Source organism: Semicossyphus pulcher, unplaced genomic scaffold (genome assembly GCF_022749685.1).
Source record: "Semicossyphus pulcher isolate SPU_LCO1_2020_fin unplaced genomic scaffold, fSemPul1.0.p SCAF_24, whole genome shotgun sequence".
Classification (NCBI taxonomy): domain Eukaryota; kingdom Metazoa; phylum Chordata; class Actinopteri; order Labriformes; family Labridae; genus Semicossyphus; species Semicossyphus pulcher.
In genome coordinates this window covers 3,143,868-3,166,930 of record NW_027211698.1, presented here as the reverse complement: position 1 = coordinate 3,166,930, position 23,063 = coordinate 3,143,868, and the positions used below count along the sequence as shown (strand labels likewise).

Below are 23,063 nucleotides of genomic sequence, written 5' to 3'. Positions count from 1 at the left end.
ACAGGACTTCCATCCAGGAGGCTCCTGTTGTGTACATACAGACATAAGCGGTTACAGAATGGACTTGACAAAAGTAGCTCTTAAAGAAAGCCCAAACCATCATACATTTCCCAAACATAACCAAATCGTTTAACAGGAAGCTTTATTTTGAAAGTCTTACTGTAGGTTGTTAATGTCACCTTGCAGCCCTGCATGTGCAAAACTTCTGCTACCTAAAGCATCATATTTTAAAGCCTGTGACCAGCTGGTTTTGGGAGGAGACTCTTCATCAGTATAGTTGATTGCAGTAGCTGTACCAAGCAGCCAAGGCAACTCAAAGTGTTGAGAGCCAAGATGAAGCCCCTAATTTATTTAACTAAGAGCACAACTCAAGTGACAAATCATTCTCCAACAAATAGCACATATACGAGAGGTGTCGTTGAATATCAGAGATACAGTTTTAGCCCTGCACATCCTTTGTTTGGTCCTATAGGAAACCAGGTACAGTAAATGCTTCAGGCTCTCCTCTCCTCCATTTGTACTGACATCATCGAAAGTGTAGCTCCACCGCTGTTCAATCAGCTGCAATAGATGATAAATCAATGAACATGAAAAGCCCTCCGAGCTGCGACCCGTGTTATGTTGGAAATGTCAAAACTCCTTTTTTTAATGATGAAAACACAAACAAACTTGTTTTTTTTCTCTTGCAATATAAGGGTAAGACATTTAGTGAATGACCTATCGATTTTTGTGAGCTGTGCAGTTCCACATAACAAAACGTTATTTTTTTTTATTACGTTTCATGTCAATTCCTTCTATCAGAAACTTTATAGGTATAACTTCTCTAAGCAAATATCCCTCAGTTACAAAAATAGACTTTTCTTTTTTCATAAAATAATACACATAATTAATTTTCGGTGATATATTCATCTGTTAAGGTAAATAGCAAGGCTGTCTTTTTAAAAGTAAATGTTATCGTGTGAGAAACAGAGAGATGTGAAGCCTAGCACCATGTTCTTCATATCCCCTCCGTCACAGGTTTGGGAAACCCTTCCTCTCCACGCTCTCTGGACTCCATGTTTTGCATAATCTGGTTGCGTCCAGATTCTCCACCCTGTCGGCAGCCGGCGGAGATGAAACCACCTCCCGGGAAATCCGAAATCGAAACGTCCTCATCTCCCGTGGGCTGCGACTTCTACCCTCCCAAAGAAAAAAACCCAAAAAGCTTTATAAACTACACCAGCCAACAAATTAAGATAAAGGTAACAACTGTTTATCCAAAACATCTCACAGGCCATTGCTTCACTTTTTGTACAAACTGAAACAAAAGAAAAAAGTCCCAACTGATGTTAAAACATAAACAAGAAACAAGTCCCAAACACTGATGCTACAAAGAATTAGAAAAACGTATGTACAGGACCCTGTATTCCTTGACTCTCTGGGTAAATGATCATAGGTGTTGGCTTGTGTTACGTGAGTGTTTATACAGGCATACAAAAAAAGTTCTCCTTGCTTCTTTTTTTGTTGTTCAGTTTCAATAAAAGCTCTTATTGGAACAAAACAAAAATATCTGCCACCATTGTGTCCAGTGTGTCTGCCGCCCCGTCCTCCCTCCCCTCCCCCGGGTTGTTTCCTGGTGCAAATTCAACAGCAGCAAGTAGCCATTCAGCTCCGTCTGGCTCCGGTGCGTTCAGGGTCCAAGTGCCAGTGGTGAGTCCTCCCTGTGACGGACATCGTATAGATCCACAGTCTACCCCGCACGGCTCTGTCTCTGTCACCAGATCACGCTGGATATACTGGTCTCTCGGGGCAGCAGCGGCAGCATGGCGTTGTTGCCGTGGGCCTCCTCCAGACTCTGTTGTCGCGGCGACTTGGACTGCGGCCGCTGTCCGTTGATGAGCGTCATGGGGATGTTGCAGTAGGTGTGCTGGTTGCCTAGCGTGGAGAGCGGCGGGAGCGTGCCCCCGGGCGGCAGGTCGTAGTCGTAGCTACGGTAATAGTGTTTCTGCCTCATCTGGGTGTGGCAAGAGTTGTGGAAGGTGGAGCGCAAGTCCGGGTGTGCCGTCGCCATGGCGGTGGAGGTGGCCGCCGCCATGGAGATGGCCGAGACGGTCTGGAGCTCGCTGAAGGGGCCCTGCTCGCTGACGTCCAGCACCTGCTCGTGGGAGATGCTGAGGGGCTCCATGCGCTTGAAGGGCATCTCGTAGAGCAGCTGCTTCCAGAACTTGGAGTTGAGCTTGTTGCTGGACGGCCCGCGCCACTTGATGACCGTCAGCATCTTGATGGTGTGTTTGAGGGCCTCCACTTCCTGGTAGTTCATGATGCCGCGCAGCTCGGCGCACTCGATCAGAATGACTTTGATCTCGCCGGTCACCAGCATGTTGCGCAGCCGCGTCTCCAGCTCAAAGATGCTCCACCCCCTCCTCACAACATAGCTGGGCGTCATGACGATGATGAGGCGCTTGCTCTGGTCCACACAGCGTGCAACGTCCTCGATGTAGGCTGAACACACAGACAAAGAAAGAGAAGTAGATTGATACATTTTGTATAAACAGCTGCTCAAAATATTCTTTCTTTAATGACTTTTTCCTTTGTACTTATTTTATAGATATCTTTAATCGGACATGAAAGCACAGAGAGTAAATGTATCACATCAGCTATTTGAAGAACTCTCTTGGCCTCATAGCGACTGCTTACCAAACTTCCCTCTTTTAGATTAGATATGCTATCATATAGCTTAACTTCATTAAACATTCAAAGCTTCTGCAGGGTTTCAATAATCAGCTGTTTTATACAGAATTATAGACATGAAACAAGAGGAAGGGATCACTTGGTTTAACTTTAAGATGAAGATAAACATAAAACACTCAAAGCCAAGCAAGATACTCGATATGACCAAAAGCCAGTGGACACCCCTACTAGTTATTGAGTTCATGTTTGAGCCATGCACCGTTTAATTGGTGCATAAAATCCACAGACAAATATTAAATACCAGTTTGTGAAACATCTGCCTTACTACATCCTACATTGTCGACTGTAAGTGCTATCACTGCGAGGTGAAAGTGCCCAGGAGCAGAAGTGATAGACCTCGCAAGAGTGGTGCCAACAAGTGCTAAAGTGTGTAAAAAAAAAAATCCCCTATAATCTGTTGCATCACTTACTTCAGGGTTCCACAGTGCCTCAGGAGGCAACTGGTCAGGAGTTTCACATATCTGGTTTTCATGGCCCAGCAGCTGCACGCAACACACACATTACGATGTGCAACGCCAAGCATCAGCTGGAGTGATGCAATGCACACCACGAGTGGGGTCTGGGGCAGTGGGATGGTGTGTTCTTTAGAGCTATGAGGACAGATCTGCATTTGGCAGAAGTAAAGTTTGCTGGAGGAGAGATAAAGTTCTGGTTCAGCGTGTTAGGATGACGGCAAACTGAGGACTAACAGGTTGCAAGAAGAAGTCAGATTTGAAGTCTACCATAAAATAAGTCTCAGCTAAGTCTAAAATATTTCTCAGCTGAGTTATGAACGCTGCAAACATTTTGCCACTGTTCACAGTTCATTGGTCCCCATGGCAAGTCTTTCAAGTCTTCTTCAATACATCATCGATACATTTGTCCAGGACACTCTTGCAAAAGAGATTTGTAATCTCAATGAAGCTTTTCCTGGTTAAATAAATGTAAAATAATGGTCGCTTTGGAAATTATGGAAAAATAGATGATAAAACAGTGCAACTTTTCAGGCGTGGCTATCTGTGATTGAGAAGTTACAACCACCAAAACTTAATGAGGATAGAGGCTTGAAACTGTGGGTGGCTTCTGGCTTTCTTGTTAGCGGTGGCTGTAGAACAACATCAAGTTGATGAAGCCTGGGAAGGCGGTGACGGTCCGAGCTGGACGCTACGCCTGGCGCAATGCTACGTTGATGATGGCACAACCGACCGTCCTTACAGCCACACTCTCGTCGCAGGCATCGTCCGCTATCCCGATAAAGTGGACCCAACCATGGGCAAGAAGATCGGCAAGAGGTCCAAGATTAAGACCTTCGTGTTGGTGGTCCACGACAACCACCTCATGCCCAACAGAGACTCTGTGGATAGTCCTCTGGACAAAACTGTTACGAGGTCCTAAGGTACCCCGCTCTCAAGCGCAAAAATAAATTGCTTCTAAAAAACCAAGATGGCGACGGCCAAAAATAAAAACTTGGGGCTTCTAAGGAGTGATTCACAAACCAATGGAGAACTTCATAGTGGCTACATCTACCTCTTATATACGTCTATGGCAAGATCCATCAGCTCCAACAACAGGTCTTCTTAGTGCTATTCCATAAGAAGATATTTCAGCCACTTTGGAGCTTCTAGCTTTGGGGTAAAAGGCTCATACTGTGCCCCTTAGGTCCTTAAAGACATGGTGAAATGAATTTTCCCTGATCCAAACAGCTTTTTTAGGTATTTCAACACTTACTGTAAGACACGCTGCCTCGTTAAAGTGACCTCACAGATATTCCTTTGCTTCCTTATGTTCCCACAGAAGTATCCAAAGTCTTCCTAAAAGAACGGTGGCTGTTGTAGCCAAAAAGGAGGGTACAACTCTGTACCAAGAGGATGTCCAACGCAGGTGTCACTGACTTTTGGTCATACAGTATATCAGCAAAATATGCATCTTAGCGCTTAAAATAAGTGAGTTTACACTTAATACAGTATTGTTCAGGTCCCTAATGAGTAGCTCAGCTGGGTGGATAATAGTGAAGGTGATAGGAAGAAGAGCAGAGTGTGTATGTGCGAGTGTGTGAGCAGCTAATGCCTCCTTTTAGCCTTTCTTGGCAGAGACAAAGACAGAGTGGCTCTTCAGCAGCAGCTAGACGGGATTAACTGGGCTTCACTTCCCAATCAAAGCTTATGACCCTCTTGTGTGTGTGTGTGTGTGTGTGTGTGTGTGTGTGAGAAGAGAAAATGTGGCCCTATTTTTCTTCCTCCGCCTCTCAGCGCGGCCCTGAGTGTGTGCGCGCGAATATCTCGCAGGTCTTTAAGCAAACAAACGCCACATCTCGTCTCCTCCCCGTGCTGCTCTCCATATCTCGGAGAGTGAACTCCTTCTTTCGTGTCACGCTCCGCCCGAGGCTTCACCGTGAGAGAGACCTGATTAGGGGAACTTGCATTTGAAGCCCTTTACTTCAACATGACAAGTCAATCTCTTTGCTATGTGGTAATTGGTCCTTGTGCGGTAATTCGTCACAATGCGTCCCTGGAGCTGCAGCTCCCCTGTAGTCCTCAAGTGTGTTCGGTTTAGGTCAAACCAATCAGGCAAAAACAAGATTTTCTTTTATGTTAGGATGAATAAAACAAACAGCACTGGATAAATGGAAACTATATAATTAGCTAATGAGTCATAGTTTCATTTTATGTTTTGAATTGATTAAAGGGAGAGTAAATCTGCCCTCTTGGGGTGCCGTCTGCTAACGCTTTATAGCTTTATAGATTACATCCCTCCTTTCCAAATCCTCACGAGCTTTACACTCAAAGTGTTGCATGTGTAATAATTGATTCCACTCGACATAAAAACAAAATCAAAGCTGCATAACTTCAGGCGGAACATCACTTCTATAGCTTCCAAGTTAATTTAAAAAGAAAAGCCTGTTGAGACGACGGCGAAAGATGTGTTGGACGTCACGAGTTCTCGACTTCCTACTGAAAAAATAAAGACTTCTGAGGCGTGCGTTGGTAGTAAGAAAGTGAGCAAGAGTCTTGTTAGCAAAGCAGCATTAACTATGGATTTTACACTGTATTATTCAGCACTGTATCTAAAAGTACCTGAGGTCATAATACAAGAAACCTAAGCGTGCGATCATCTGAAATGTAAAGTTGCATTTAAATGCTAATTCCTTATTGTAAGCAGCCGCCCACTCAAAGAGTTTCCTGTGTAATAATTAATTCATGTCGACATTAAAACAAATAAGACATGGCAGATAATCACTCGCTATAGTTAGCAGATGGTAAATAAGTTAAAGAAGCGTGATCTTAACCCTGAGGTAAATTGGAATAAGAGTCTTATTTGCAATATCAAATACACTGCTGTTGGTATTCAGCGCTGTATGATCTTTCATCCTTATTTGTGCTGCATTAAATGTTGCTTTCTATGAGGCTGTTACAGCTGGGAAATCCTGCAACTACTCTGCAAATATTTTGTTTTTGGCACCATCAGAAACGACAATCTTTTTCCAACAAAGTAACAAAGAGTTTTTGACGTCTTAGCTACAACCCTCCTGAGCCACGACATAAAGGAAGCACGTAAAGGAGCATTGTGACGCTTATGTATCAGGGTCTGAATGACTAATAAAGTTAGTCTAATTGCTGCAGCAGACTGCTTCAGCCAGCAGCCATGAGACAGGTGTTAAAGGCTGCACAGTAATCCTTTGGGCCAAATGTACCCAATCAAAGTACATCGACTACTGACAGGCTCAGATTGTTCTTCTAAGTGTTTGACTACTCTACAGAAACGCTACAGGTCTCTTTTTAACCAGAAGCAGCTGCTACATCGCTCTTTTTAAAGCCACTAGACTCCATTGACAAAAACAGCAATTTAACCTCGCTGAATATGATACACTGCTGCCTCAGTCAGATAGCATGTCTGCATTATTGTGTGGTGTTTTCCTCGGATCCAGCCACACAATAACACAATCAAACTTACTGCACAGCAGCAACCATGTTCTCTATGATAACACTACTGTTTTTGTCGGGGTCCGGCAGCTTCAAAGAGAGCAATGTAACGGCTGTTTCTGCAGTGATCCTTTCTGTAATGTTGTCAAACACATCAAGTAATAACTGAGCTTGTAAGAGGCAAAAACTGACACTTTTAGTCGACATAAATGATGCTCCAAAAGATCACACTGCAGTCATTAGAGCTCAATGAGTGGCTGCTAAATAAAGAAACGTACCGGATCAATCTGAAGATTTAAAACACACAATAAGTCAAACTGCAGTATGTCTCTGGTCACTTTTTCTTGCTAACACCTGAATTTCATGAGTTTAATGTCTGGTTTTAGGACATGTAAAACTAGGGCCTGTGTTTTTTTTTGCACTGGCAGTACCAACGACCTCAATTTCAGAGCGCTTCTCACCGGCGCTTACTGTTGCTAGGATACGAAAGTTGTCTGGCAGCACTTCTGCTTCCCTCGATAGTGGGCCTGATCAGACAGAACACGTTCTAGCAGCTGGGGGCAGCTTTTTTGTCATTGTTTTTAATGAGAGGTGGCGCCTCGCGTTTTTCCACTCAGTGCGCGTTTTTGAGGAAACGCTCTGAGCGCATCGAGTTGAAAAAACTTAAACTAAAAGCAGAAAAGCGTCTGCCGTTTTCTCATTGTCCAGTTGGATGAGTGTAGAGGTGGCCCTTCTTTCAGTTTACAATATAACTGATTTGGTGGTTGCCTTAACAACAGTAAAAAAAAAAAAAAGGCGCAGCGAGCTGCTCTTTTTTTAACCTTAGGTTTCAACAGAAAGGGCAGTGCGGTGCGCCTTGCGTTTTACAGCCTGCAAAACGCGCTCTGTCAAAGTCTGTTCTAAATCGCTCTGTATGATTATTATTTACTTTAATTCAAGAACATTTTACAAAGAAAACATAAAAACAATGGAAAGGAATCGTGTCCTGGCGAAAACGAAAGGATTAGCTTCTCCTCCGCCACTGATGTTGACAAAGCGGATATCTGAAGTCCCGCCCCTTCTTGATTTTGATTGGTCAGTGAGGGAAAAATTACACTGACAAGCGCGGCTGTGTTCCAAAAGTTGAACTTTTTTCAATTTGGAGCGCAGCGACAAAAAACAGCTGACACAGAGGGTGTTTTTTGCACTGAGGACGCGGAGCACTGAAAACGCTGACCTACATTGGTTTTGTACAGAAAACAGGCGCTGCCAGCTCCAAAAAACAGTGTTAGTGGACACAGGCCCCAAATATTTAGACACAACAAAACAGTCTGAATACTATTGTGGCAGTGAACTTCCCACATCTACTTTCCAAAGCAAATCAAACAACATAAACTGTGTGACTAATCTTATAATCAGGTAAATACAAGTGAAAAAATTAAACACATTTATTGCCCAAGTTAAAGGCTTATAGCTGACTAGATCATCAAAATATTAATTCCTACAAAAGCCTTAAGTATGACTTATTATAAACTGGAACCAAAATTAAATCTGATGCCTGATTAGGTCAGAATATCTGTGTGAGTGTGTGTGTTGACAGGAGCGTTAAAAGTCTGGGGAAAAGTACCTCTAAGTAGTCTTGTGTCATCCTGGAAATGATCATTGGTGAAACCTAAACATAGATATTTACATTCAAAGGATGAACAAAAAGATTTGCAGTAAAGCATAAAAAAAACAGTTGTGTCAGTTTGGGGACTTGGCTCTGGCATAAACTGTGTTTCTCCACTGACGTTCCACTGGCGATTGTGACACGGTAATCGCGCTGACCAGTTTATTCCAGTTTAATATGGGACATGTAGCATAAAAACGCAAAGGAAAAGGCTTTGATTTTGGAGGATGGAGTTCAGCTGGCGTATAGAGTATAAAACATGTAACATGTTAAAAATACTCCAGCGTACTTCTACACAGCTGAAGAGAAGGATTGTTGACATGTGCTGAAACCCCAAAAGGCCGCACTCTGTTTATCCAGCAGTGGATTATGCTTCATTATATCGACTGCTGAGATGCTAATACATTCCCAATGGGAACTGGATGTTTATACAAAGATACAATAAGCCAGCGAGCTGCGCCACCATGCTGGAATAGTGGCAGCCGCTCTTTAGATTCCTCTCAATCCTTGCATTTTTATGCCACTTTTCCCATATTACAACAGTCCCCCCGCATCAAGCACATAATCACAGGGATTCAGTTTATAACCTTGGCACAATGCCACCGAAGAGGAACATAATTAGTAATGGCGGTGTGTGCAGGAAGACAGGCAGATGCACGTATTCAAATGGAGGCTAATAACATAATGATATTATCAAACTCGTCTGTGTGATGGGTTAGTCAAAGATAAGCACTGGGCACGGTGAGACGCTCCATTAGAAATATAGTGTGGCAAAACATGCTTTAATATCCATGCATAAAGAGCTTTTTAATTGAACAGCTGACATCATTACACAGCAGCATGCAGAGGTACACTTTGTATGGAGCTGGATCAGGAACATGGACTGTAATAATAGGGTTGGCGCTTTCTGCCAATTATGCTGCATATGTAATATAGGATATTACGCCTCCCACAGGCTTTACATCGTGGAGATTATGCACTTTAAATACCCGAGTATATAAAGAGCCAATTAATAAGTCCAGACCTTTTCTACTGACTGAATAGTTTTAGGGCATATTTCAGATTCATCGCTGCAGGGGCCGATCTCGATGGTTTGGTTCCTGAACATTTTCAGCAGCAAGTTAAGCTAAGTTTGGAAACTGCTGCAGTGGTAGAGGTATTGAGAAAGTCCTGCAATGAAAACCTTCAATAAAAGCACCTGTACCGTAGTGTTGGTACAGCTTTATTTCTCTTATTTTATACTTTTCATTGGAAAATTACCGGATTGTAAGAGGTGAAAAATCTCCTCCTGATGAGGTAACTTTCAACGATAAACGACAAATAAATGTAGTTAAAAGGTAGAATATTCCACCTTAAATTTGTTGAATTAAAGTACGTACTTTTTTTCAACCACTGGTAAACTCCTCAGCAAATTAAAATACTATTTATCAAATTGTCTAGTTACACCTACGGGGCTAAAAATAACATGTTGTAATTATCATCAACACAGTCCTCAGATTTATTGAGCGTCTCTCTTTCTCAAAATTGCCTAACTAATTTTCAACAGGTGATTAAAATAATTTAGTTTGCACCTTTCTTTGTAAGTGTCAGATTAATCAGACAATTAGTTTCTCTTCTCTTCTCTTTGTTTGTTGTGCAGCTTCCCTGCACAGCATGCTTACTCCTGCAGGGAGGAACCATTAAAACTATCCCAAACTAGACATCAAGGCCTTAAAAGACTCTTCTTATGACATTATCAGGTATTTTCTGCTAATTAGTTTTCACATGCTCTTAATGTCAACAGTTTAGCTTCTATTTGCTCCACTCCCATCTTGACTACTGTGACGCACTTTACATTAGTGTTAGCCAAGCCTCTCTGCCTCGCCTGTAGCTCCTCTTTTAACTGGTACACGCAAACGTGAGCTCATTTCCCCTGTTCTGGCTTCTCTTCACTGGCTCCCTGTGCGTTTTAGGATTGATTTTAAGATTTTATTATGAATTTATTAATCTTTAAATGGGCTTGCTCCAACCTATCTTTCTGACCTTTTAAAACCTCATGTTTCTTCAAGGATCTATTGACCAGTTGCTTCTGGCTGTCCCGAGGTCAAGGTGGAAGCTCAGGGGTGACCGAGCCTTCTCAGCTGCAGCCGGCTGTCCTCCACTCTGCCTGTTTTTAAATCAAACCTGAAAACCTACATTTATTCCTTAGCTTTTGGCTCCGCATGAGAGTTGGGCCTACATTCTGTTTCCTTTACTAGTGGTGCTTTTTGATATTTTATTGTCCTGTTGTCTTTCAATTAGTCTTAGTGTTTTATTGTGTTGTTTTTATGGCTTTTATGTTTGGTTGTACAGCACTTTGGCCAACTATTGTTCTTTTTAAATGTGCTTTATAAATACATTTGGATTGTAGTTGGACATATAAAACAGTATTTCATTAAGCTTAGCGAATCATATCAATCAATTCTGCTCTCCTTTTCGCAAACTTTAACATTTTACTTTGAGCCAAGTGTTCATCAAGGTATTTTACAAAGCTGTTGTTCCTTCCCTAGCTCTCTTTGCTCCATACTTTTTCCCAATTTTTGCGCCAAAACCATTAATTTCAGCTACGCTAACTGTTGCTACGTCTCTGCTGCCTTGCTAACTAGGCTTCACCTGCTCTCAGTCAGGTTCATGTGTTAAAGCTGACTCAAAATGAGGTTTTATTTTTAATATATAAAAACATATTTTTCTCAGCTGTGTTCAGCAGTTAGACAGGTGCATTCACTGGTCAATTTGTTCAGTCTTACTGCTGAACGCTGCTTATTTATTGATTGATGTAACTTCTGCTGTTGTTTGCTCTTTATGTTCTGGCCATTGTCTTGGCCAGGATTCCCTTATAAAATACGTTCTCACTAGGATTATTCCTGCTAAAGTAAAGGTTAAATTAGTAAAAAAGGAAAAAATCCAATAGGAATTTATTGTGTTTTTATTATTTAAGTTAGTCCACAATCTTTCCACTTGCCCCCTGGCAACTGTAGAACATAGTAGCTGCTGCTAACTTGTTCCTCGCCTGAAGGAAGACCATTTGTGGTCATGTGCATGCAGAATTAAAGGTAGCAGTGTGAAGGTACTATTCTTCAATTTGTATTTGCAGCTTTTTGTTACCAAGGTTTGAGCTCTTAACTGCGTCACTTCTAACTAACAAGGTCCAGCGGTGTGCAGGTTCCTTTGCTTTGTAATCACTTCCTTTCGTACCGCTTGTTCAGAGCCGTGTTAGGATGTTTCCTGAGCTGCCATGTGTCATAATTGAACTTCCCTGCCTTGTATTGTATATTGCTAACGAGCCGATAAAGATAAGTGAAGACTGTACTCAACTACTTAAATGAAAGAAAGTTCGCAAAAGCATAAGAACGGTCTGAATGCCACCATGTAGTAAACACTTCAGTTCAGCCAGCGGTTAGAAAAAGCTTGTTTCATAATGATCAGATTAAAACAATGATGGTCTTACAGGTCGCCACAACACAAATGCAAAACAGAAAACCACAAACAAGGCATATCACCACCGCACTGACAGCACGAGCAACACGAGCAACACCAAGCGACAAAACATGACATCGCCGTGAGAGAGAGAGCTTACTTCCTGTGGGGATCAAGTCCCTGTCTGGAATGAAGAGTTTATACCCATAATGCTTCTCGAGCACGTCGGGGAGGATCTCCAGGGCAAAGCGCTCTTCCTCCCGGGTCTCCTGGCTCCACTGGTCCGGGTCCACTTTGGTGTAGGACAGGTAAGCGTCGTAGTCCTTGTTATCTGCAGGTAGAGGGGGAGACAGAAACAGACATGGTTGAATTGTTATAGTGGACACATCAGCAAGGTTTGTTAGGAGAGGTTTTATCGTCTTCAGATCCTTCAAACTAAACCGTTTAGTGCAGGTGCAGAAAGAAAATAGAGCCTTGATGTCAGCAAGTCTTCTACCTTGAATACGTGCGTATCTTTAAGGGCATGAACGCCAGGTAAAAGTCGTCCCCTTAAAGTTCTGATTTAGGCTTTGACAGGCTCAGATATTTATTCAAACTGTCTGCCAACATTACAAAAGGATCAATACAGAGAGAGACCTTTTTGTTAATGTTAAATTACCTATTTTTAAACCAGAAACGGCAGTTGCATCGCACATTTCAAAGCCACCAGACTCCATTTAAAAATACATCGATTTAACCTCATTAAACACGGGAGTTGCCGGTCTACCGATGTTAGTTTGTTTGTGTTATTGTGTAACTTTGGTGTTTTTAATTGTTAGCTCAGATCTAAGACAACATTAAAACACAAACAAACTAACCAGTCATGTAGCAGTAAGCCATGCAATTAGCATTTTCTGTGAGGTTAAATCACTATTTTTGTCAATGGAGTCTGGTGACTTCGAAGAGTAAGATTCAACAGCTGTTTCTGGTAATATCTAACTCTGTAGATATCCTTACTGTAAAGCTATTTAGAGGACAGTGGATGGCGTAGGACATGGGGAAAAATGGCAGCAAATGGCTGAGGGTCGGAGTCACACCTGGTGCTGCTGCATCGAGGACTGTGCCTCTACACATGGGGTGCACGCTTTATCCGCTGAGCTAAAACGGCGCCCCATCCTTTCTGTAAGGTTGTCAGAAAGTTTCAACAACAATCTGGTTCTGTCAGCACAGAAACAGCACATCACATGGACGTAATTGGATCTGCCACATTTATCCTAAAAGATTAGGTTGCAGCCATGACAGCTCTTCTTGTGCCTGCTGGCTGAAGGTATCTACTGAAACTCCCAAAATAACTTCAATTAGCCGCTGAGATGTTTTATGATTTGAACATAACGTTACCTGCTTTGGTCAGCAAAGTTATGCCGCTTCTATACCCCACACAATCTATTTTCATACTGGTGTACAGAGAGCTATTCATTCACTTCATTGAGACATGACGCCTTCATAACACTGACCTCTGTGCACCTCTGTCCATCTGAGTGCTTTTCATTACAGCTCCGTCCCCACTGACAAATAATGTTACCTTGATAGCTACTTTGCCCACCGCAGGCAAAACAAATTAGACTCCAGCCCGAGCTAAATGCCCAACCCTGCCTGCTCGGCGGACACATGGCATGACTCCATCACCCACATGAAAGCTGTGATTGATGACGGAACTGAAAGGACGGAGCGGTGGGTTGAGAAGTGAGGGGAGACTTAAATGTTTCTTCTCAAGCTGGAGCACTTCAGTACAATGAGTCAGGAGGGTGGAAATGGCGGACGTGGAAGGGAGATATCCCAGAGCCTCCGACGACTTTAAAGGAAGGAGATAAAAGCGTCCAGTTCAGTGACGGCTGCAGTAACAGCTCAACTTCAATGTTGTGCTTAAAGCTGATTGAACAACCAAACCACTTCATCAATTAGAGGGATTTGGACCTTGACCTGGCTCTCTTTGAAATTGCAGCCACTTTTTATCGGCCAGTCACCTCCCTTAAAGTGTCCATTTGACATTTTTCCACTTCTTCCCAGCTTGGTGAGGAAACAGTTTTTTTTCTTCTTCACCAAAGAAATAGTCCTTATGAAAAGTGTTCAAATTTGTGATGCTTTGAGAAGGTTGCATCTAATTCCATTCAGCTTGACGCGTGCTTGAAGCGGCCTCTGTCAAAAATAGACCCGCCGCGTATCTTTAGCGGAGAGAGACGCTTCTGGGACACGCCGGAGACGGACCGCGGCGTGTGCTGTGGAATCACGAGCGTTGACCTGAATGGGCGCAATCGAGTCCGGAGGTCGCGGCGCACACGGAACGCGCCGGAGACGGATCTGACGGTGGAATTTGAGGGTGAGGCTTTAGTTTTTTGGGGTGCTAATTTTGCAGATATCTTGATAACTGATATCTTATATCTATGTGAAGACCTACTTTTCCTTTTACATGTCAATATTTACAGTCAGACTTCCAACTTGAACAACATAAATGAAGTTGGAGTTGAGGGAATCTTCGCCCGGATGGTTATCTGCATTGAAATCTTGAGCTCAACTCAAAATTACAGCCAGATCGACTTATTGGGTAAATACAGACGTACATTTGCATAATCTCCACACAATTATGAGTAGGAAGCAAATAATATTAAATAATAACATTTCTTTGATCCAACTTACAAATGACGGGGGCTTGTCCGAATAAGTCTCCAACCTAAAGCGTGGCAAATGCCATAAAGTTGGCTTGGGGGGTGGTGATATTTACACCCTCTTTTGGGACTCCATGATTGGGTTGGGTTCAATTGTTTTATGGCAAATACTTGAAAAGGCTTCAAAGATACGGCTCCATAACGTGTGCAAGGATGGACATTCCCAAAACATGTGTCCAGCTGTAGCTAGGTTGAGGGGGCACATAACACAAGTAACGCTGTGGCCACATAAACGGACGGAACGGACGTGCCGCAGAGTGTTTCCTTGTAGTGGCTGCAGCGCACACAGCGTGAGGTTGTGTGTGTTGACAGGAAGTAGGAGACTTGAGCCAGTGTTTCCAAAAGTTACCATCACCAGGCTCCTCACGCTGATTAAACATTTGAACGCCATTAGAAACGGTAGATGAAATGCCGTATAAATAACACGACTGAAGCACACAGGTCTGTTTGTATTCATTATATAAACTGTCTCTACTGTTACGCAGGTGTCTGAGTTGGTGGACCAAGAGTGGTAAAAGCAGGAGGGGGTACTTCTTGCCGAAGGACACCTCGACAAGTAGCCTGAGGGAGCTGGGGATCAAACCACCAACCTTCCGATTGAAAGGCGACCGGCTCTACCACTGAACCACAGCTGCCCCAAGTGGAGGTGGAGGTTTTTGGGAAATTTGAAGACGCCCCCCCACACCGCGCTCCTGAGATATGGCATCTAAAAGAATGGGTTGGACGGCTGGACAACCCCAAAACATCTCTGTCAATGGCTGTGCCGGTGTGAAGGCATGATAAAAAACTGGATTGGATACTAGCCAGTGAGTTACTGGATTGAATTTCCGCCAACGCCTTCCATCTTTTTTTGGTCTCCACAACAACCTCCACGCAACTAAAGCCTGCACAACTGTGATTGGTCAAAACTACTCTGACGACAAGAAACAAACAAGAACATTTGAGACCAAACAATCTGTCCCTCGCCTACAGATTCTGTTTTTATATGCAGATCTCTGTTTATAGAGATTACTCAGACACAATGTCTGTCATATTTTGGGGTCGTATTCATCAGAGACAAAAATATCTGATTCTTTGTGTTTGTCTATTCACTAACACGCTCATATCTGTGCCACAAAAGATGGGGAAACCAGAATTGGGACACTCAGAGTTGCATCGGGAACACAGCCTTTGAGGTAAACTCAGAGACACGGTTTGGATCTTTGAGTTCCTGCGTTCAGTGTGACTCTGGTCCCTTGGTTTATAGGAGCCACCTACAGTGCACGATCTTTGAGGTGATGTTTACCCGCCAAGACGCCGCAGAAGAGGGGAGCTGAGGATGGGAGAGTCAAGTCGAGGAAAGAAGAAAAGCAGCTAGGTTCAAAAGGAAGGATTTAGGGATGAGTTCTCAGCATAGTATCCCATTTTTGAAGCTGTAATACCCTTTAAATTTTACACTCCTGCCTCTGTTGGGACTCTGAGGCTGTCAACAAGATTCACTCACTTCCCAATGTGCAATCTTGATATCTGGCAAGTGTTCACCACTCTTACGTGACACCATGTAATTAATCAAACTCGGTTTTATATCCCGCAATTTATTTTACAACATCAGGGACATGTAAAAATAATTGAAATGTAACCTCATAATCACTTAGTTTAACCGACTCTGAGGCTGATATTCTGCTTCATGGTGACATAAATCTCCCTCTCTGTTTTTCACCGGGAAATGAAAGCTGTGTAGGCAGATCAAGGGCTATTTCAGTGGAGCTGAATCACTCGTCTGTAGTGAGAAAGAGAGGAAGAGGGAGAGGCAGGGGGTGAACCTCGAAGGCGGGATGACCCTCCTTGAGGAGTCACTCCTTACAGCAGACCGGTGAGGTGCATCCGAGGGTGCAAAACACCTCTGAAACTGCATCCAACACACCTCCGTCCCACATGCCGACTGCGCAGGGAGCTACTTGACTGATGCTCACTGCATTTTGGAGGAGTGGGGGAGGGGAGGGGGGGGTAATATATGCATGCACATAGAGAGCCCACAGTTAGATTGTGAACTCCTGAACTCTCACTGGAGAGCGCCAAGAGAGTCGGAGGCGTAATTTCTGGGACATCTCTGAGCTCCATTACATTTAATGGAGAGTAGATTGGAACGTAATACACACACTTAGCGCTGAAGCTACAAAAGCACATGGGGTGGACTGCTAATGAGTAACCGGGCACTTTTTGTTTTTTAACATAACGTTTTGTTTTCCATAATTCAATTTAGCCAGAGGAATGTGGCTTTGCGTCAGGCAGTTCAAAGCAGGCTGCCTTTGAGACGCACAGATTGAATTCTGTTGCAGAGTTTAGTTTGGGTCCTTGGTGCTTTGCTTGCGTACAGTATGACTTTCATTGCTCTGTGTTAATGTGTGCTGTGTGTCAATGTGTCAGCAAAGATGGCAGATTCCAAGTTTGGATCATTCAGAGTTTACTGGAAAGAACTGTACGGAAGTTGGTCCGATTTAAAATATTGAAATAAGACACATTGGTCATCATATATCATATATTAGATTGCCCTGCTTTTGATGATAAGGGCTGCAGAGTTTTTAGTCCACGTTGGTAATAATGGCTCTGGAGGAGGGTCTTCAGTGAACAGCAAGTCGATGTTCAAACTGTGACCTCCCAGCCAACACCGCTAAGCGGGGTCTACATGGGTATTACCTGGGCTAGGTTGGCTTCAACTGGGCATTGGATTCAAGTGGTTTGGTGTTGGGCATACTAGCTGGAAATGGGCATACTATTTAGACAGGTTTGAGATGGGTTCCCATTGGACTACGTTTTACTCTTATGGCCCCTTTAGGGAGCGAATCAACAGTCCGTCATTTGGGCCTTACAGGGGTGCGCTTTTTGGGATTTGTTGACATGGGCACCACTCAACACATATAGAGATTACAGTTTGGCTTCAACTGGGCATTGGCTCAGAGCGGTCTTTCAAGTGGTTTGCTGTTGGACCACACATGGGCACTTCAGCTGAAAATGGGTATACTATGTAGAGAGCTTTGAGATGGGTTCCCATTAGACTAAGTTTTACCCATACGGGCCTTTTAGGGAGCGAATCAAGGGCCCTTAATGTGAGCCCTAAAGGGGTACCCTTGCTGGGATTTGTTGGCATGCACTAATGAAGATTACAGTTTACAACAATGAAAAGATTATGAATGGGGTGCTGGTTTAGCTCAGCGGTTAAATCGTGCATTCCATGTACAGAGGCTACAGTCCTTAATGTGGCGGCCCCAGGCTCTCTCTTCGCAAGTTTCAGATACTGTCCACTTTCCTCTCTCTCTCTCTAATAAAGGAATAAAAAAAGATAATGAATGCTTTCTTTTTGTGCTTTCATCTTCCAACGATACTTCGACATGTAGATTTGAGAAGCTAGGGATTGAACCCCCAGTCCTCTAGTTGGTGGACCATTCCTTTATCTACTTAGCCACAACCGCCTCTTTAAGAGAAATCTCACCACCATTGGTCGACCAGTAATATCAACATAAAAGCTTCTAATCTTCATGTTTGTCAATGAATGAATAGCCATAATACTTACAAGAAAGATCATACAACTCAAGTGTTGAGATATTTATCAGTGGTGATCCATGTTTCCACACAGAGCCTTTAAACGTAAACACTTCATTCTCAATACGTCTGCCAGTTTGGCAGTCGCATTGGAATAAACCAAACACCACTTGATCTTCTGATCACAAATTAGCAGCTGCTTGGTGTTTACCTCTGCATCTCACGTATGCAAATGAAACAGGATGCATTACACTTGCTTTGTTTGCAAGATGTGAAAACTACAAACGCTCGGTATAACCAAAACCACACAGAGCCTCATCATTCCACGCCACGCTGACAACACTGACATTGGTATTTATGGCAGAGTGTTGATGAGCTCCCGCCTCCATGACAAGCTCGCTCGGCTGTTGTCATCATGAAGCCTATTATTGATTCCACTGACACCCACACAATGTGACAACTGAGTGGTCTTTAACTAAATTGCGCCGCTGACAAATAGCTGACAGTCCCTCCTATTGTTACGTAAAGCTTACACTTTTACATCTGGCAGAAGAGGGAGGCAGGCGCTCAATTAGTCCTTCGAGTGGCCACAGTCTTGGCAGCGTGCGCAGATTTATGTTGGGGGAAAACGTCTCAGTGCATCCGAGACACCAAAGAACTAAGGGTGCTATTAATGAAAAATGTCTCTCAGTGCGACTTTAGCTTCCACGCAGCTACTTCTGCCTGTCAGTGCAGCGGTTACCATAGCGATGGGATCTCGATTAACCAACTCCTGCCAAACCTTAGCCGCTGCTTTGTCTCCACTCAACTTGCAGCCATTGGCAGTTTGGCTTCCCGATCCTCCGCTATCCACACAGTCGCTGGAACTCAGTGATGACTTCCAAGGTGCAGGTGCGAGTGCGTGCATGCTTGCGAATGAGCGCGTGCCAGAGGTGGCAGTGAAGTGATCTAATCGACCGCGGCGTGGAGGAAAGTATCAGGGGTCTCCTGAGAGCTCCGGAGGCAGCGTGCTGTGTCTTATTGAACCTGATCCCCTTTTACTGGAGAACAAATTGAAAATCTGTTTCTCTCTTCAAGCACTCACTCGGCTGGCACAATTAAAGGAGACAATTGCTGTTTGGCGTTAAGTTCAAGGCCTGACATTTTTTTCTCCCCCTTTTTTTCAACACAACTGCCTCTGGGCCGTCTATTACAGCAAAGAGCGGCTTTTCCGGGGGCCGGAAGCCCGAAGCAGCCAGAGGTAATGACTTTCATTGAAATGTGTGATGTAGCAGCCATCACAGTTGAGCAGAGCTGAGAGCGTATGAAGAGCAGGGTAGAGAATATTTTTTACCTTTTAACGCTCATAACTCCGGCTGTCTCCCTATCCGCTACGTGCAGTCCCTCAGCCACTCTAAACTAATCCCATTCCCCCTGAATTCACTGCCGCGCTGCTACTTGAGAGACTCATTACCGAGGAATCAAATTAAAACTTGCTCCTTGTCTCAGTTTGATGCATTCTCAAGCCAAGACTCATCCACCAGGCACAATCAGAGGGCCTTTTTTCTATAACTGTTGCTGATTGTGCCTCAGAGTTAATGTTTCGTCTGGCACAAGGACAGTGTTGAATCACAACCCAACACATCTTCTTTGCTATTCTACGATTCTACTTATCTATCTATTAACAACATCAGGTTCTAGTTAGGGAGCTGCACGGTGGTTAGCGCTGTCGCCTCGATATGTCTATGAAAATGTGTATCGTATGTGTTTTTGTATTTCGGCTCTGTCGTGATGTCGCATAAACAGCACGCAAACTGCTTTTAGGTAGAGCGTGACGGCTGGGTGCTCGTCGACTGCTGTCTGCTGAGGATTCAGCTGTTCCAGACAGCCCTCTGTTTCTACATGAGTTTTACCTTCATAAAGGCCATAAACAATGTGAATTTGTTCGTTTTATAAATGTCATTTAGATTTATTATAAACAGGAGAGAATGAAGAGGCGTCTGCTCAACTGTAAAATCATCACTCACTTCACTTCACTTTACCTGGCTGTTTGCCATATCCAGAGTTCGGGTCTTTGTTTTAAATGTTTCGGGGTTGGTCTTATTTACATTAGAAACGAGACCTTAATTAACACACAGTGAAATATGAGCCGAGAGGGGGAGAGAAGAGAGAGATCGCGCTGGAGTTACGTTCGTAACCTGTTGCTATTAATTCATGTTTTACTAAGGTAGGTTCAGGCCTATGTGAGACTTATGACTACGTTTCATTTCAAAGAAAATTAAGCAGGAATCACAATAAGGAGCCTTGTTAGAGACTTTATCTACAAAGCAGCTTCCTAGAAATGTAAACAATAAAGTAAAAAAGCTGCCCATTCCAAAATAAAAGCATTGTGAACAAACGAGGGGAGTCAGAATACTAGATCGGGCTTTTACTTTGAAAAACCGTACTGGAAGTGTTGCTTTCAATGCCTTTGACATACAATACAAGAAGAGATGTTAATATTGCTGTCAGAGATCAATACATTACATTCTCATATTGAAGGCCAGGGCTATATCTTATTGGGGTAATGGGGTGGGTTCCCTCGGGGTACCCCGGCTTCCTCCCACAGTCCAAAGACATGCTCGTTAGGTTCATTGGTGACTCTAAAATTGCACGTAGGTGTGAATGTGAGCACGAAAGGTCTCTATGCGTCAGCCATGTGATTGACTGGTGATCAGTCCAGGTGTAAGCCCGCCTCTCAACAGCTGAGATAGGCTCCAGCCTCCACGCAACCCTGAACAGGATACGCGGTGTCGATAATGGATGGATGGATGGAGGTTCTAGTTAGAACATCTAGCCCAAAGAACAGCAGGTGCATCACAAGATATGCCGCTATAATCATCATAAAAGCGACATATGCTTAACAGCAAATCCAGCATATTCTGTTAACTAGAACGTGTTCACATTCATTTGTCTGCCTGTGTTGTCACTGCTGCTCTACCGGAATAATACACCAAAGTGTCCCGCAACACAAAGCCCGTCACCAGCAGCTTCAGTCTTCGCAGTGTTTATGTGATCAAGGCTGCACTTTCCTTTTAAAGCTAAACTCGGAAACTTTGCCTGTCGGGGGCTCTGAGACGCAGCGAGAGGGAGCTGTTTGAAGGCCTGAACTTTATTACCCAGAAGTCGTGTATTGTGATGTCAGGAAACAGCACCCAGCGTGAGCATTTTTTGCAAGGCTGGCTTGTGATTAGTTTTTTACAAGGATGCAAATATGACACAAAAAGGAGCCACATCAAAGATCGGTGAGTCGTTTGCAGCTGATTAGGAGACAGTTTACAGAATATTTTGCATTTAATTTATCTCTTCCTCTGGGTTGAGACGACAGGATTGAAAACAGAATTTCAGAGTACGGAACGGTGGGAGCCTCTTTTCTGTGTTACTTCCAATGATAAAACAGGTGCATATTTACATAAAAATAGTGCCACATGCAGCTTTAAGATATGAAAAATAGCGCAGGTGTCTTCTGAGTAAAAATAAATATGCATGCCGAGCAGCAGTGATACTGCACCGCTTTGGGATTTGATTCCTTCTGAGAAAAGAAAGGATGCTTTCACAGCCAGTGGAAGGTGCTTTAGAAAATCATCCAACACACAGCAAACATTGTGGTATCACAGCTTATGGCAGATTATTATATGACGGCGGAAAGTAAATTATGTCCTGCAGCTTGTCTCATCTTACCTCCATCTAAATCCTCGCTGCCAAAGTGGTTCCTGTAGAAGAGCATGAGCTCGATCCTGTAGCACTTGTACAGCGTCACCAGACAGATGAGCAGCAGCAGGATGGCTCCCAGACCTCCGGCCAGCTCCACCGTGTACATCAGCTCCGCTAATACGGCAAACACGGTGACAGCGAGAGGGAGAGAGAGAGAGAAAGAGTTGAGAAAGTTGTTGACAAGAAAAAAACAACAACAAACACTTAAAAGTTGCCGATAACTTGCCGATCATAATCATCGTTAAAGCAGTCACTATAGAAAAAGCGCATATATGGGCTCGTTCCATCTTGCACTCAGTCAAAGTTAAATGCCTTCCATCAGACTGAAAATGGTAAGAAGATTGTAAGTGTACATTTCTCAGTGATTTCTACCAAGTAGCAACCCCCAGGGCTGGGGAAAGGAGCCAGTGTGATGGTGCCTAAAAGTTCTCCAATGGCCACTTGAGCCTGCCTCCAAAAGAGAGTCAGTCCCCATAGAATGCAAGACTTTGCAGCTGAAATAAAAAAGATGAATATACATTTCTTTACAGCCTTGTCTCCAAAGATCATTCCCCCAATTTTGAAACCAACTTTATCCAACTTTTGGTGCAGCTACCAGGCTGATAAGCATCACCAAAGCTTATTTCAACCAGTGAACTAGGCATCTGAGCCTTGTGGTGGTTTTGGTGCCTTTTGCAGAATGCTTCATGCTAATATTGGACAAATAATATGGCTTGCTGTGCGGTTAATTGTACTCATCCCAACAGTGTGAGCTTTCTTTTTATTTGTGGGTAAAATTCTACATCGTAGCTGGTTAGCAGGGACTGGCCTCTGCACTCACCACCTGGCTTGTTCACTCGTTCAGCGTTTCTCATACATCCTGTTGCAACAAATATAATCTCATTCTGCGCCAAAAACTTTCGTTAACTATATAATAAGACAGCCATTTAAATATCCTTGGTTGTAGACTCACTTTGAGTCCCAATAAAACAAGATGGCAACTGGCACAGTGTCAAACTTGAGAGGGAGATTTTGGCCTCACTTTTGGGAGAGATGTCATGTCATGCGACGGCAGTTTAGAGTGGAAGGGGAGACGTGTGTGTTGGTTTAATGAGTGGCCATGTTAACTGGCGACTTTCAGCTGAATGCGTGTGTTGCTGTTGTAGTTCCAACAGCTGTTGAAAACGGGAAGAGACTACGTAGCTGTCCTTGTAAATGCCCATTTGTTGTTTTTCATTACGATCTCAACATCTACACTACCAGTCAAAAGTTTGGACACATTTTCTCATACAAGTGAATGGGAAAGTGTGTCCAAACTTTTGACTGGTAGTGTATGTATCTGTTACGTCTTTTTGTTTAGTTTCGAATGCTGCTTGTTGTTGCGCTAAAACAGATCAGTTCAGGCAAATCAAGTCACTT

The 23,063-nt window shown here is 43.5% G+C and overlaps 1 protein-coding gene across 1 annotated transcript in view; it reads right to left on the bottom strand.

Moving 5' to 3' along the window:
• Window positions 1-252: 252 nt before the first annotated feature.
• Window positions 253-23,063, bottom strand: part of LOC138603388 (interleukin-1 receptor accessory protein-like 1) — a 288,278-nt gene continuing 265,467 nt past the window's right edge. Inside the window, exons 8-11 of the mRNA XM_069675137.1 lie at window positions 21,633-21,779; window positions 11,873-12,043; window positions 8,236-8,280; window positions 253-2,481 (exon numbers count right to left, since the gene is read on the bottom strand). Coding sequence (XP_069531238.1) covers window positions 1,754-2,481; window positions 8,236-8,280; window positions 11,873-12,043; window positions 21,633-21,779 — 1,091 coding nt within the window. The 3' untranslated portion in view covers window positions 253-1,753. The remainder of the gene's footprint in view (window positions 2,482-8,235; window positions 8,281-11,872; window positions 12,044-21,632; window positions 21,780-23,063) is intronic.